At 40.2% G+C, this 16661-nt stretch overlaps 1 protein-coding gene across 3 annotated transcripts in view; it reads left to right on the top strand.

Annotated features, from left to right (window-relative positions):
- MSRB3 (methionine sulfoxide reductase B3) overlaps positions 1-16661 on the top strand; it is a 271831-nt gene that overhangs the window by 113003 nt on the left and 142167 nt on the right. For all 3 annotated transcript variants that reach the window (XM_063927556.1, XM_063927557.1, XM_063927555.1), the window contains one exon: positions 14994-15102. In XM_063927556.1, the coding sequence (XP_063783626.1) occupies positions 14994-15102 (109 nt within the window). The remainder of the gene's footprint in view (positions 1-14993; positions 15103-16661) is intronic.

Here is a 16661-nt window from a genome sequence, read left to right on the forward strand (position 1 = left end):
AATAAAGGTATAAAATAGGTACATGTCTTAAGTGTTAAAAACCTGCAGTGAACTCACTATCTTGGTTTGAAAATTTCTGTTGTTGCACTGCTGGAAATCTTGAGAATGGTCGGAAAGGGGAGAGAAACGTTGATTATGATATTTTGCAGATAAGTATGAGTTACTGGATACAGCTTGAATGTGCAGCATGTGAGCTGGATGCACTCTTGTTGGTGAACATACATTTCAAGTTATTTTTTTTAATGAAAATGTGAGTGTCCTATTTAAAAGTATACTACAGTATTATGGAAGCACAGATACATGATGAGATTTGTACATGAGGACTGTGTGTGTGTGTGTGTGTATATAATCCCACATGCACACACATCTGTATATCTGTGTGTGTATATATATGATTTGTAGCATACTGTTTGCTAACTATTTTTTATTACTAAGTCTCGATAAATAAAATTAAAAAAGTGAGAAACAATGGTAAAAGCTTCAAATGTTAGAAAATAGCAATCTGAGTTCATCTAATTTGAACCCGAAGTCCAATTTCTTGTGCTAAATGACATACAGATGGCCAGTCTTCTTTAGGAAGATTTGGGAACACAATTGCCCTTTTTATAGTTGCGCACACACATAGTTGCCATACCATATTTGTGTCACAACTATTTATTTCTAATTTTACATAGTTCACTTTTACCACTAATTAGGAAACATAGGAGCGTATGCAATTAGTTCCGATTACAGTTCGGAACTAATGAATTCGCCCCACTCGTATTCATTTAGGGACGTTTTCGGCAGTTTTGAAGGCATTTTCACCAATGCTTTTTCACCTTTTATTAAGTGAAAAGGAATTGGCGAAAAATGCCTCAAAATCGGCGAAAATTACCCGCATTTTTGACGGAAAACGAGTGGATTCGCTGATCCACGTATTTTCCGCCCCTGTCACATTTTTCGCTTAGGCGAAAATATTGCATAGGGAGAATCTGCATTTGCCCTAAAAATAGCGAAAAGCTAGTTTTTTCACCTTGGCGAAAAAACTGAGCTAATTGCATACGCCCCATAGTGTTATGTCAAATTAGATTAGCAATCTATGAAAATCCCTTGAAAAACAAAAAACTAGTTTGGGAAAGAAGGCAATGTGCAAAATATTTTTAAAACCTTTGTCTCAATGACCCAGGTCATGTGTTTTGTAAGTTATGAGACAATCTATGAAATATGTAATGTCACTGACATACAGACATTTACAACCAAATAAAGGGCCTAATTCAGACCTGATCGCATCTGCAAATTTGTTCTCTAATGGGCAAAACCATGTGCACTGTGTTCAAACTGAAATCTAAATTGCAGTGTGAAAATTAAGCAGCCAGTATTTACCCTGCACAGAAACAATGTAACCCACCCAAATCTAACTCCCTCTGCACATGTTATATCTGCCTTCCCCACCACCCCTTGCATTGTACGTGGCTTTGCCAATTAGAGAACAAATTTGCTGTTGCTATCAGGTCTGAATTAGACCCAAAGTGCCTATTTTTTTAGCATCATTGCTCCAACTTTTTGCAGTTGTTTCTCTCGTGACAGGCAGATGATTATGTAATCTGGCTAATCTGTACACGATTTCAAAATCATGAATGCTATGCGTTTGAGCTTGAATTTGTGTAACCTGGCTTGAATATACTCACCTGGACTTAGCTATTTTTTATAGTTATCTAAAGTTCAAGAATTTATTGCACTTTTTATAACTTCAGTCCAATTCAGTGATCCAGTCTGAGGACCACTCTGAAATCAAATGTAGCACTTTGAAATAAATTTGGTTGCCCCATAAAATTGCAAATTTTGGGTGTCCAGTAAAATATCAGGTTATAAATTTGTGATTAGAAGAAGCAAATTTAAATCAGGATTGCTAAACCCAAACTCGTTTCTTGACAAAAGATGCCATCTAGCACAGAAATCATTGCTTCAGCATAATACCAAAAGCAAATAGCATAGTGTATTATTTCTTCTTATTATCATATTATTTAGGAACCATGTGCAGGGCTGCCACCAGAAATTGTGGGGCCCAGGACTGACGAAATAAAAAAAAAAAATTCTATGCAGACACGAAGCCACCCCCTCAAGTCTGTGTATTTAAGGTAGGAATATTTATTTAATTTTATATATTATATGCACATGCATACATACAGCTACATGCGGCTATTCCGCCGCTCCACGTGCTTTTCGACAAGTCAAATTCCTCGACTTGTAGAATAATTTGGGGTTATATTGAATAGGTCGGAACCCCTTCCGACCTAAAAAAGTCGAAAACTGCCCTCTTTTCAACAGACAGCAGCTTTCAACTTCAATTTAATATACCAGTGACGTGCACTCACCGCACGTTCCTGGAATATACCCCTTAGAATCCTGCCGGTTACAACTGAAATCTAAATTGCAGTGTGAAAATTAAGCAGCCAGTATTTTCCCTGCACAGAAACAATGTAACCCACCCAAATCTAACTCCCTCTGCACATGTTATACCTGCCTTCCCCACCACCCCTTGCATTGTACATGGCTTTGTCAATTAGAGAACAAATTTGCTGTTGCTATCAGGTCTGAATTAGACCCAAAGTGCCTATTTTTGAATGAATTAATGCAGAAGAAAGAACTGCAAAGTATTGATTTGTTGTGTTTATAAAAAAAGAAAAAATATTTACAAATCACGTTTGCTACAGTTACTTGAAATTTCAATAAAGAATACTTTATCTACATTACATTTCGTTTGACTTGTTAGAATGAGTAAACAGTCTTCTATGTAAAAAAAGAACAACAATGTATAATTTGTGGGTATTGCATATAAAAATCAAATTAAATTTATTTTACTTATTTCATTCATTAAGATGGCCTCAATTCACATAAAAATGTCTTCAGAATTTAAAATGTTCCTATTTTTAACATTAACATATTGACCCAATACTAAATTGCATAATTATGTCCCATTAAGATATTTATATCTTTGGCCCCTTAATTGAGTATTAAATAGTGGTAAAGGAATACATATTTTTAATTTGTCTATTATTTTCTGGCCAGACGGAAAGCATAAATGCATTCAGTATGGGCAATCTCGCCAGCCAGAGGGACTTCTTTTATTTTGCTACGTTTTCTGGCGTGATTACGAGTTACAAGCTATTTCATCTGGCGGCTTGTATGTTTGACATTACAAAAATCGATACAGTGACTTGTATCCAGTGTAGAGGAATTCTGGCGGTTTCCTGGAGCGTTTGCCTCTGGTTGGCATCCTATAACATACAGCGACCTGAAACGCCATGCAAAATCTGCAGTTTTTCAAACTTGCGGCCATTATATTCCCCCCGGACTAAATGTGCAAACTAAATTTTAAAATATAGCAATTTTGATTACCATCCTTTCTAGGAAAATCTCTGGTGGGAAAACAAATCTAGTTAGAATAAGAACAGGTCTGGCGGCCAGTTAAGTCTGAGCAAAAGTCAATAGAACTCAACTGATGGGGTTACCTTGCTCCAAATGAAGAGGTGGTGAGAAGGCAATCTGCCAATTCATCGAGTTCACCATAAAGCACTACGTCACAAGTGGATAAATGGTTTGCTGCACCACCTTATGTTCTCTGAGTCACTGGTAGCCTTTAAATCTGTTCTCCTGAAAGCAATCAACAGTTTCCTTCTTCTGACCTGTAATAGGGTAGTTCTGCTACTAGCTTTTGAAGTGTAAAAAAATTAGTCTTCGAGAAACTCAAAAACAAATTCTATAACCTTTGTAGTGTAATAAGGTACTGGTATCTTATTACAAATAGGTATAAGGACTTCAGTAATCTAGAGTGCTAGGGTGAGAATGTTGACATTGGGAAAATGTTGACAAGGCATTTTTTTGTAACTATAACACTAAACTGCTGCTTAATCCTAACAATAATATCAGCTGTCTCCATTGTGCCCATCAACATTCACAATAGCTACATTGTATCAATGTCTATATCTTCTGCATAACGCCCATTTTGACATTCTGAATACATACTGGCCAGATCAATGGAGCAAAAAAAAATCTTTGCATATCAGATGTGGTTCATATAAATTTAGCTAGTGAAGTTTTAACCGATAAGGCCCTGGTCATTCAAACCTCATTGATTGGATGAGGCAAACGTTCTTGTTACCTCCACAGAAACTCCTTAAAGTTTGTATACAGTGTGTGAGAAATATGCTAGGTTTCCCTCCTCTGGCAGTATACAATCTGCTATAGCTCCTTGTACATTGACCCCTTGTGCTGACTGTGGGTATCTTCCCTCTTTTTCTGTCAGCTCATGGGTGAATAATATACCAATTATGGTTAAATGCACTTGAACAAGTGCCCCTGGGCTAAGGTTTTATTAAACACTTTCATGAGAAACCTGTGGTTTTTATTTGAGCAGGAGAAATAACAACAGATTGTGCTATTCTGAATTTCTGCCCGAGATTCTGAGCTAGGAGGGAGAACAGTCTTTGTGACCGGCTTAATTTTTTTGTTCTAAATTGATGCTCTTTTACTATGGAAATACTTTATGAAGGTAAGACCACTCATTAGGTGGTCTCATTGTTATAAACCCCTAACCCTGTGCTTGCATCTGGATTCTGTTAGCTCAGTTTGACACTACTTATCCCAGAGGCACGGTCTTGTATGCAATGCAGGTATTCATCAGGGACCAGTGCTAGCTACCCCTGGGGTAAGTACTAGACGTGAATGGCAGGACACCAGTACGTACACTGATTTCACAATTATGATAGAAGGGATACACAAGCTTTAACCTAGGGTTGTTACAGGCAGTTTGTTCTTAGTGATATGCTAGAGCGTCATCAGGTTTATGTAGTATGTAAGAAGGATGATATCAGACATTAAGAGCTAGTTGTTAGTAAATGTAGACTATATACAATACATACATATAATGTGAGTAACTAGCAAAGTGGATCACATAAAGTGTGCCAGGTGTGGAATAATTTCAACACATATAAAGTTGTTGCAACTACTAATGGTATCTAATACTGCTAATACACTGATCAGTATAAACTGACAGGGACAGACTAAAGGGCCCTACACACTTGGCGATTTGGCTGATTTTGACGACCAACGATATAATCGTTGGCTGTTTTTTCATCAACGATTTTTTACATACACACTGAATGATTTTTATGGCCGATTTGGACAATATGACATTACATTACATCAATATCGTCCAAATTGGCTTGCATGAATAAACGATCGACCAACGATGAACGACTGCGCATCGTTCATCGTTGATGCATCCACACAACAATATGAATGATTTATCGTTCATTTTTGAGCAATATCGTTCATATCATCCATCAATATCGCCAAGTGTGTAGGGCCCTTAATTGACATTGGTGCAACAAAAAAAAAACCTTAAAAGGTGTACAACACTGGGAAGGGGGTAGAGGGATGTGCACTGACTAGGACAGTGTGATGGGGGCAGGCGTTCAGGGTTAAGTAAGGGTGTATGTGCACGTGCACTAAGCCTTTTACAAGAGGTGCACTATGGAGGGGAAGCAGGGCAAGTGGTCAGGTCCCTCGTTGGCTGAGATATCCATGTCAGTAAAACTGTGCCGGCTGGGATTACTTGGTAACTCATGCTTAGTAGCATCTGTTAGCAAGTTGCTTTAGTTAAGGTACCTCTTACCTTACGCCATGCAGTTACAGCTCAAGACATTTGGTTTGTATGAGGTTTTTCATTCATCTGCAAAGGATCCACATTTATGACAGGTGATTTTAAGATGGAAAATAGCTTTAGTTTGTATGTTGTTTTTCTGACATTTTTAACAAGGGGCTTTAGAGAAGGCAGAATATACTGTACAAGAGGCAATCTGTGTTCAGGACAGTATGAACCCAAATACAAATTCATGGAAGCAAGTCCGGTTTGGAGAGTAAAACAATCCAGGTCAGATTACAAACTATTGTATATACAGAATTAAACTGGGTTACAGGGACATAAAATATAAATCAGCACAGAGGTGAAGGTGGAATGTATTCAGTGCTGGACCAGTGGCAAGGCAGCAGCAAGCAAAGCACATGCAATCTCAGCACCAAGATATATATGGTTCATAAAGATGCAGCTAGATCGCAGGCAGTAACGTGTTATGAATAAATGCAAAATGTGTATGAAGAGCAACAAAGGGGTGCGAATAGTCTGACACTGCTCACTAAGCACATCGGTTTCTGACACTTTAATAATGAGTACTGTGTACTCACAAAGACAGCAATCTCTTTGGTTAAGCCGGCAGAATAATAAATTGGTGGTGGGTAGGGGCATAGCTATACCTTTGGAGGCTCCATAGCATAAACCCCATGCCCCCCCCCCCACACACACACACACTTCCAATACTACTTAAAGCTCAATCCTCATGGCCCATTCCTCCCCCTCCCCCCTACTCTCCCCAGCAGCAGACCACTTTCGACTCAACTGCCCACCCCTTCCCCCGGTGGACCGAGTCAGTGGGTAGGGGCTCTCCTTCAGAGTCCCGTTGGCTGCTGTTTGTTTATGTGCACTGCAGGCACGTCACTGCTCTCCTGGGCTTGCTCTGTCTCTCCTCACTGACTGAAACAGGGAGGAGACATGGCCATAGTCCGTGGATGTCCCTGCAGGCTCAACCACGCCTCCTCCCAGCATCAGTGACAATGAGCAGAGACCAAGACTGCCGGGACAGCAGATGTGCCTGTAGCACACTGATAAGAAAAAAAAAATCAAATAGCGTAAATAGGTGCAGGGGGAAGGCCGCGCCCCAGAGGCAGCATGAGCCCCATAATAGCCACACTCCCTGCACCTATTGTAGCTACTCCTTGGTGGTGGGGGTGCACATCCTCCCAATACAAGGGGTGTGTGTACGTGCATCGCGCTGTGTGTGGTTGGAGGCAGTGAAACTTTGGAGTCTATTTACAAAGCCTTGGATGGAGATAAGTGGCTAGAGATAAAAAGTACCAGCCAATCAGCTCCTGTCATTTTTCGAACACAGCATGTAACATGGCAGTTAGGAGCTGTTTAGCTGGTACTTTTTCTCTGTCCACTTTATCTCCATCCAAGGCTTAGTAAATAGACCCCTGTATCTCCCTGTTTCTCACTGCCGCAACAGTTATTTGGTAGACTTGCGCAGGGTATGAAGCCTTACTGATGCAAATGTATAATATTAGCCCTGTTACAAAAAAAATACAAAGTGTATATCTTCTTGCTTTACACAATTTAGAAAAGTATATGCTGCATATATACAGTATGAATGTTCCTGTATTTGGCTTAGAGCACCCCAGGTCTGTAGCCCGCTGCACTACAAAGAGCACTAGATCTCTCTCCTGTATGGATTATGCAGTTCATATTAGGTAATGCTCCATTGCAGCAGTTACAGCCAGGTCATTCATTACCACCCCCATACTTTCCAGTAGAGAAGGCGACTTTCACTACCTTTGTCTCTATATTGTCACTAGGTATGATTGTACTGGGATCAGTATAGCTTAGTCAATGGTGACCAATTAGACATGGTGATCATTTTAGCAGACAACTTGTCAACATGTTCACAGTGTTGACAATCCATTTATGACGTATTTGTAACCCCTACTCCTAATGCTGATGATGACATTCTGTCCATGTCAGTAATTTCCAGATATCGATATTTTAACCATCATACATGGAGGTGTCTCAGATGTGCTGCTTGTTTATTAAGACACAGACATCGGATTAGTAACCATATGGTCCTGCAGCATGGCCGCTAGTAGTAAGATGCTGGAGCCATTGTCTATGCATACAAGATCTCAGTCGCAAGCTGTGACATGCCCAAGAAGCATCCGGGACATGTCATCGTGTGGGTTGCTACCCCCCTATTACCTGCCCAAAATGCTCGCTGCCTTTCATTCACTGTGAATAAATCCTCACTGAAGTCGCTGCAGCAGCAACATCGCAGGACTTGCAAAGTGCGACCAGGATGCATACACAGTGGCAAAAAATTGATCTACTGCGTCCAACATTGGCATTGAGTCTATCTCTGAATCAGGCCCACAGTTGCCAGAGATTACTGGAAATGCTTATTCAGTTACTCTTTATTGTTGCTGAAGCTTTATCCAGATATAGGCTGTTTAATCTGCAGTTATTGATTTTCACAAACTCAGTATATAATAACAATAATATGATTTTCGTTTACCACCATACAATTACAAAGACATTGTAATCATTTGGAGGTTATTCCAAGTCAATTGGTTTCTTTTTCTTTCCATCTGTATGGCTATTTTAAAAAGTGTCTCAATAGTTTTTAATGAAATAAAGTAGTCTAAAAGAATCTTATGTTCTAGCAGATGAGACAACTTTTTCTAAACTTTTACAGGGTATGACCCTATTCAGTAAGGATTGTAGATTCTGCTTTTTAGCAATCAGGCAGAGGCGTTCACAGTTAATGCAACCCAATCGCATTAACTGCGCAAGCACATGCAGGACCTGACCTGCGCATGTGCAGTGCCGCCGCGGGGGTTATTGTGGTTGCATCGATTAACAATTTTAACATCCATTAGTACAATTGTTCTTATGAAAAGACATTTACCATTTAAAAATAATGCAAATTTGTATTTTAAAAATAAATCAGTTACAAGAGGCATATCGATAATTTGAATCTATAATCTAATCAACACTGTACTTTTGTTCACAGGGCTAAAGGCCCATATAGACGGGCCAATGTGGGAGAGATGTGTGCTGAGCGAACCGCTCAGCACACATCTCCCCCCCCCCGCTCAGCACAGCGTGATGTGTGCTGAGCGTGCGGGGGGAGACGGGGGGCCGCTCATTTCACCCAGCGGGTGAAGTGAGCGACCTGCTAGATTGGCCTTGCCGGCAGGCCAATCTAGCACCAGCGATAGCGATGCGCGGGGCTGCGCATCGCTATCGCTGTAGGTGGTACACACGGTGCGATAATGCTTAAATTCTAAGCAATCAAGTCAGATTGCTTAGAATATTGCTCCGTGAGTACCCCCCTTAACATTTGTCACTATAATAGATAATTGCATTAATTTGCAATCTGATATGCATTTGCAAAACCATCGAAATACTGTAGTTCTGCTTGCAGGATATTTAGTGCACATTTTGTATGCATTTGAAAGTGGTTAAGAATTGGCATATGGTCTCATGACAAAAAGTGTTCTAAGAAACAGGTGAATTATTTATTTTACGTAATGAAATACAGATAAAATATTGGTAGAGCAGGAGAAATACATTCTAAAAAGCTAAGTGTTCTAATTTAATTGTCTTGTTGGTTTTACATTTTTTTTAATAAGTGGTTACATTTGTACTTTTAATAAAGATCTGTTTTTCTCATGTCACTATTATTATTTTTTTACCATTAGGTGTCACTATATATCCTGCTCTTTAGCTCCAAGCACTGAAAGGATAGCATATATGTCAAACATATCATAAAATGAATGTCACTATTTACTGTTAACCTTGACAATAAGGCAGTTAATCATGGGTGGACACAAAGCAGGTCTTCCTCCTCCAACATTTTTTACAATATTAAAAATAATAATTGATGACTGGCCTAAAAGAGGCTTGACATGGACGTTAGGAGCTGATTGACTGGTGCAATTTATCACTCACAGTGAAATTTATCACTCATTGATAAATAAGGGCATTACTGTTCAAATTAGGAGATGAACAGGGAGTCCCAGATGGCAACGTCCTGCTTGACAGAGGCTGGTAGTGAGGGGTAATTAGATTTGGTCATAATGTTTTGTAATTTGCTCACCTAGGTGCCGAATGGATGAGGGCCACCACTGGAACCCAAATTTGAGCTCCAGAGTTTTTGATACATGAGTAGAGAGGTGTAGAGCTAGTGCTGTAGATTTCAAATTATTAATCTTCTAGCCAGGAACCTGACCATAACAATATGACATTTTGAACAGATTTACGGGGGGGAAACTAAAGGATTGGTTAAGGTAATGAAAACATCATTGGAAAAAAGTGAGACCTTTTATTGATGAGGACCCACCTGGACTCCTTTCATGACCACACATCCACAGATCATAGCAAGCATATAGAAGTGGGGAATATAGACAGCCCTGTCCATTGCATAAGAAGTAAATCCATTAGTAGTGTCAACTAAAGAAAAGGAATGATAAAGTGCCCGATTGGCCTTAAAAAAAAAAAAGTCACCCTGAAATCCAATGTTTTTAGCATTTGAAACATAAAATGCCATGAGAGCCTATTAAAGGCATTCTCATCAGCAAGTGCCAAGATGACTGAAGGGATCCTAAACAATTAATGTGAAAGAGGAGGTCTGCAAGCATGCCTAGTATTGTTCATTGCCTGGTACGGGGGATGATGACAAACCTTACCTAATCAGGTTCAATAAGATAGGCCACATACTCGCTCAACCTTATTGCCAGTACTTTCGCCAGGAGCTTAATGACTATATTCAAACGTGAGATTGGCCCTATAATGGGACTTAGGAATTCCAACAATATGAGAGAGTAGGGTCAGGGTGGAATTATACTCCCTGTTGGACAAGATTAAGTTAAACACCTGGGTGAGCCGTGGGGTCAGTTCCTTGGCAAACGCTTTTTAGTAAGAGTGAAGCCATCTGAGCCTAGGGCCTTGGACAATTTCTGGGTTTTAAGAGCAGTAGCCACTTCATCCTCCTTGATACACCAATCAGTGCTGAAAGTAGGGTGGTATGGAGTACCATTAAGAAATGTGGTGATACGACCAGCCCACTGCTGGGGCATAATTTATAAAGGGCATTTTTGTGTGTCGCATAACTGTGTGTGGCATAATATGTAATAGGCATTACGGTGTGTGGTATAATATGTAAGGCATCATTGGGTGTGGCATAATGTATAATGGGCATTACGGTGTGTGGCATAATGTGTAATGGTAGTTACGGTGTCTGACATAATGTGTAATGGGCATTAAGGTGTGTGGCATAATGTGTAATAAGCATTACAGTGTGTTGTATAATGTGTAATGGGCATTACGGTGTTTGGCATAATGTGTAAGTAGCATTACAGTGTGTGGCATAATGTGGCCATACTCCTATTGTCATGTAGCCACTCCCATAGTCTCATAGTTTCGGGTGACCAGGCCCCCATGACACGTGACCACGCCAATTTTTACTATCAGTACCACTAAGAAAACATTTCTACTTGCACCACTGACACCAATTAAGTGTATGGGCTTGGACACAGCTGTTTGGGCAGTTCACATTGAGTCAAAAAGTGCTAAAAGGCAGAAGCACCAGAGGAAAGAAGAGGGTCAGCTTTATGCTATTAAGTAAGTCATAGAACCTTCAAAAGATATCTTTCTTGGATGTAGGCTCATAAACCATATTTCTTGTAACAACTATAATAACTAGGATGACCCGCAGAGCCCTCTCAGCCCTAAGCTGTCTGCCTTTTGTTGCCCTTAAAAATGTTTGTTTGAACCATCAGAGATTTCGCTGCATTTCTTTTCTCCCAAAATCTTAAGACTTTCACCCATAACTTTCATGATTTGTTGAAGTCTACTGGAAGAGCAGGAGCGTTTGTGAGTAGCCTCTAAGGTTTGCAGAAGCGAGATGAGCTTGGTCACAGTGTGAGATTGCTGTGCTTTATGATGAGAGACCACAAATTACTGGACATTGCACTGCAACCTTATGTGGCTTTCAGATGGTGAAAGAGAGGACATATGCAGTCTCATAAACCTCAAAATAGTTTTGAATGGACGCTAAAATAGTGTCTTGCAGCATAGAGAATTTTTTTTTAAAGAAATCAAATGTGACCTTTATCAAGAAGTAATCTGACCAAGAGATGATGAATGTGTCAGCCTCAGTTAGGTAATGAATAAGATGACTACCCCCTTCAGTACAAACAAATATATGATAGAGTAAGATGTGTGAGGAAATAAAAAAAGGTGCCATCATGGGTCATAGGGTAGAGCGCCCACCACAGATTAAACATACCAGCCTTAGCCCTACATATGTCCAGGGATTTTGTACTCGCCATAGGGGAAGAGCCATGTCTAGACCGTGATTTTTTTCAGATTAGGTGAGCGGTGTGTAAAAAGTCACTGCCCACCAGGAGATGGTCCATGCAGACTGTGTGTAACAGGACAAAGATGATTTTGTTTGCCCTAAATTGGGAGCATAAATTTCAGGTTAAACTCAAGATAGACAGTTTTACTCTGTAGAATACGATACCTGCCATCAGGGTCTGCTCAAAGTAGACAGATCTGTGAAGAAAGATAATAACACAATTTTTTTAAGCATGCCTGGAGGCATAATATATGTCCAGGGAAACTGTCTAGAACTCACGGATGGATGGTTGCCATGTTTGAAAAAAGTTTCTACAATCCTTGTTATTAGGAAAAGAAACTTAAGAGACATAACTGAGAGATTATATACAAGTTCTACTGGAGGCTGGGAACCTTGGTACTATTGGTGAGGGCTATTAAGTACAAGTAGTAAACACCAGAAAATTATCAGGAAATTGGAGGTGTGGATGAAGAGGTCATGTAAACATGATCAAACCCAAACACCCTTTAGAGTGTTTTTGTGCCACTTTAAAAGAAGAATTTAATAACCATAGAACATCATGTAACCCTTTCACTTCAATTCAAAGGATGTATGCCAATTATATATTAGCTTTAAAGGCAAAGACAAATTCTGGAGAGCATTAAGCAGATTGGGGTCTTAATACACTGCATCCACACATAGTATTAGCATCATCATGTGAAAAGGAAAGATTTTCATAATGAACATAGGAAAGGATTCTTTAGTGTAAGGGTGGTTAAGCTGTAGAATAACACATGAGGTGCTCATGGAAAATTCACAAACTGAGATCAAAAAGCATTGGATGCCTTTATTATCAGAAATGGTAGAAGACGACATTACACGGGTGAGTATAAGTTTTAAAAATGTGCAGGTTAAAAGAGTGTAACCTCTTACTATTCGTATTTGCCTTTCAGTTTGGTCTCACAAGGGACAAGTATCCTTCTTGACGCCAAAATGGAAGCAAATAAATTCCCTCAATCACTCCTATAACAAAACATTTTCTACTAAATGAGGCATTTAATCCATATTCACAGTACTTTAATAAATGTAAGGTGCAGGGGTGAAGCCAGAACTTTGTGGGCCTCATAGCAACATATTAAGGGGCCACTGTCCCAATGCTTCTAGAGAGACACCTCTCTGCAATAGTTGTTAATTTTATGCCCTGTAATAGTGCCCTAGTTCATTTTCTAAACCATAGCAGGGCCTTCATTAATGTTATACCCCATAGTTGTGCCCTAGTTCATTTTATGAACCATAGTAGTGCCATAGGTCACATTATGTCACATTGTACACATAATGCAACGCAGTACCTCCAATTCATATTATGACATACAGTGCCACCAGTTCACACATTATAGTGCCTTCACTTTGTATTGTGTCACATTACAGTGCACCAGTCCATATTATGTAAAATTATAATCCCCTACAGTTAAATTTATAGCACACTACAATGAGCATGTCCAGGGGCATAACTAGATATATTGTAAGTTTGTAAGGGCCCCTATGTATCGCCCAAAGGCGAAAATGTATCCAACACATGTAACTTTGGTAGGGAAGGTGGGCCTCTGCCAACTCTAGGCCCCATGGCAGCTGCCCTCCCAGAACCTATGGTAGCTACGCCATTCGTAAGGTGATATTTACTAGCCAACTGTTGTGTGTACACTTTGCAAATGGCTACACATAGGGTATGGTTTTCAGGCTGAAAGCTCAAACCACATTCACTATGTGCAGACCTTTAAATCTCAACTAGCTTAAACAAAACTGTTTGGTAAAAGTACATGAGAAGCATCCGGTTTTCCCTCTTGCAATGCATAGTTGCATAGTGCCTCTTGGCATGAGGCCACCTGATTTCCAGTTCTCCAGATTGGGAGGCCTGAACAAATAATTGATTAATTGAACTGAGTGGTGATGTTCAATAGTAAGTAGCACTGGGCCAGTTAAAAGATACAAATCTAATGAAGCAAACAGCTGTAGCACTACATGTGCCAGCATGCACTGAAACATTTACTGTTCTTGAGTACTGGCATTAGCATGTGAATGGGTGGCAGCATATGATTTCACTTGTAGTGCAAACATTTGTTCTTATATAAAGGGGGCACTACAATTCCTTGTCACACTGTTAAGTTATAGTGTGCCCGTGCCACAACTGTTAGCATCCCGTCCAACCCCCGCGGTCCTTACCAGCATGTATACCACCCATGTATAAAAATTGGGATACTGCTCTTGAAGTCACGACCTTGTATGTATGGTTTGCATTTACTAAAGCACTCAGGGGCAGATTTATTAAGCCTGGTGAAGTGATAAAGTGGAAGGTGATAAAGCACCAGCCAGTCAGCTCCTAACTGTCATTTTTCAAACCAAGCCTGTGACATGGTAGTTAGGAGCTGATTGGCTGGTACTTTATCAAGGTGGATTTTATCACTTCACCAGGCTTAATAAATCTGCCCCTCTGTTTCCAAAGTGCCTGAATATAATAATAAATCTACAAAGAAATGAGAACAAGCAGGAAAATATATTTTAACCACCAAAGTCCACATACAAAATACTGTAAATACTTGATAAAATTATCTGTTAAAGTTGAATAAAATATGTGTTCCTTTAGAATTTGCCAAAAAAAGAAATAAAAATAGATTCTTATTTTCCACATTTGGGTAAGGAGAGTGTACTTTGAGCTGGTCTAGGTTTTCCTTTCCCTTTCAGAGGATAATGGTTGGAACACCGTCAACATTTGTTGTAATTGGTTGTGTGAGGCTGTTTAATATTGCACAGCACAGCAAGGGCTTTGGCTGCAGCACATTTTCCTTCTGCAGGTAAATTTGCCCACCTACGCTTCCTTATATTTTATGAACAGGTGTAGAAATTGACTATTGAATGCAGACGCTAGGCTGTGGCTGAATGCCAAACAGTAATACTGCAATTAAAAGTAGACTAAGACTTCTTTATTTTTTTTATTTTTCTTATTTCCAGGGACACGGAAGGAGAAAAAGACATGTAAGGTGGTGTTTACTGAGCAAGAGCTAAGAAAACGACTGACACCTAAGCAATACCATGTTACCCAAGAAAAGGGAACAGAAAGGTAAAATTGAATACAAATTCTTAATGTAATTATTTCACCATTTATATACTATTAATATTACTGTACCCACCTAGTTTTCTTATTCTCTTTTATATATTATTATTATTACTACTACTACTTCTAAAATATCACAGTATTACACAACTTTGTACAACACATACCTGTAATACAGACAAATTACATGCTGAAATAAAAGGTAGAGGTAGCCCTGTCTAAACAAGCTTGTACTATAAGAGGCATGGGTATTTTAAATATAAGTAATTGGAAGTTACTATGGAAGCTACAGGTGGGTAACTTGAGTATCGAAGATTTATAGTCCTTAAGTAGAAAAGGCATAGGTTTCAGTGAGCATATTACAGAATTCACAGTTTCATCCATGATCCTGCTCCTCCAAATTACTGAGGGAGTTGGGCCTTCAAGATGTGGGGCATACCGGGTATTTTCCCTGTACAGATGTGGGCCAGTCCAACACTGCCCTCCTTCACCAGCAGCACATTGAGTCTAAGACTCTGGCTGCCGCAGTCTTCTTTAGAGGTGCTGGACTTGGCCTTCGGCTGCTCAGTGGTAGCTGTTTTCTTGCATTCAGCAAGTATACTATGTGGCATTTCAATACAGAGGGCCTCAGGTGAGCACTGAATGGCTTCATGGTGGACTCCTTGTCACTGGCGGTGGGACAATCGAATTAATGGCACAGCGCATGCATCATTCTGGGCTGTAGTATGTTTTATGGCCATGAGCCAATGCTGGGGAACACTCTTTAATTGTAACTCTGTTTCTTGGCTTTAATTTACACCACACGGGGGGATCTGTATGGTGTCCTGCTGTCCAGCAAGTCTACAGTCACTAATACACATGATTGTATAACAGATTTACATATATTGAAGTTCTGTGTCACATGCTTTAGGTTTTGCCACATGCTCTGGGAAGTATAGACTTATTTGTGTTTAACATACATTTAGAAGAGTTAGGGATGATGCGCTTACAGCCATACAGGGCCCAGGTAATCTGAGAGAGGCGTGGCTAATGCATGGAGGGGTGGGGTGGAAGGGATTTGTACCGGGTGAGCAGTAGCAGGCATCGGGGACGGCTGCTGGGGGTGGGGTGGGTGGCGGGTGCAAACGCCCCCCCCCCCCCATCCCACCTCATGTCAAGCAGGGAGTGGGAGGACACTGCTCCAGATGCCTCTTTCCCCAGTGCAACACACAGCAGCGTCAGCTACAGCAGTGTACTCTCTCTCCTGGCTCCATGCTAGCGCTGTCTACATTGGGGAAGGAGGGGGAGGGTGGCAGCTGGACCTGTGACCCTCCAATAGGCCCGGGTAAAGAGTACTTGCTTCCCCCCCTCACAGGGCCACTGGTTAAGGACTAATATATCAAGCAGTGAAAAAAGTGGAGCAGTAGTCCATAGCAACCAAACAAACAGCACCTACCTGTCATTTTTATAGAATGTACATGATAAATGTTTCCTCAAAAGTGATTGGTTGCTATTGACAACTTCTCCACACTTTTCACTGCTTGATACTTCAGCCCCCGCACCTTGCAGATTTTGGGGTCTATTCA

The sequence above is a fragment of the Pseudophryne corroboree genome, chromosome 6 (assembly GCF_028390025.1).
Source record: "Pseudophryne corroboree isolate aPseCor3 chromosome 6, aPseCor3.hap2, whole genome shotgun sequence".
Taxonomy (NCBI): Eukaryota; Metazoa; Chordata; class Amphibia; order Anura; family Myobatrachidae; genus Pseudophryne; species Pseudophryne corroboree.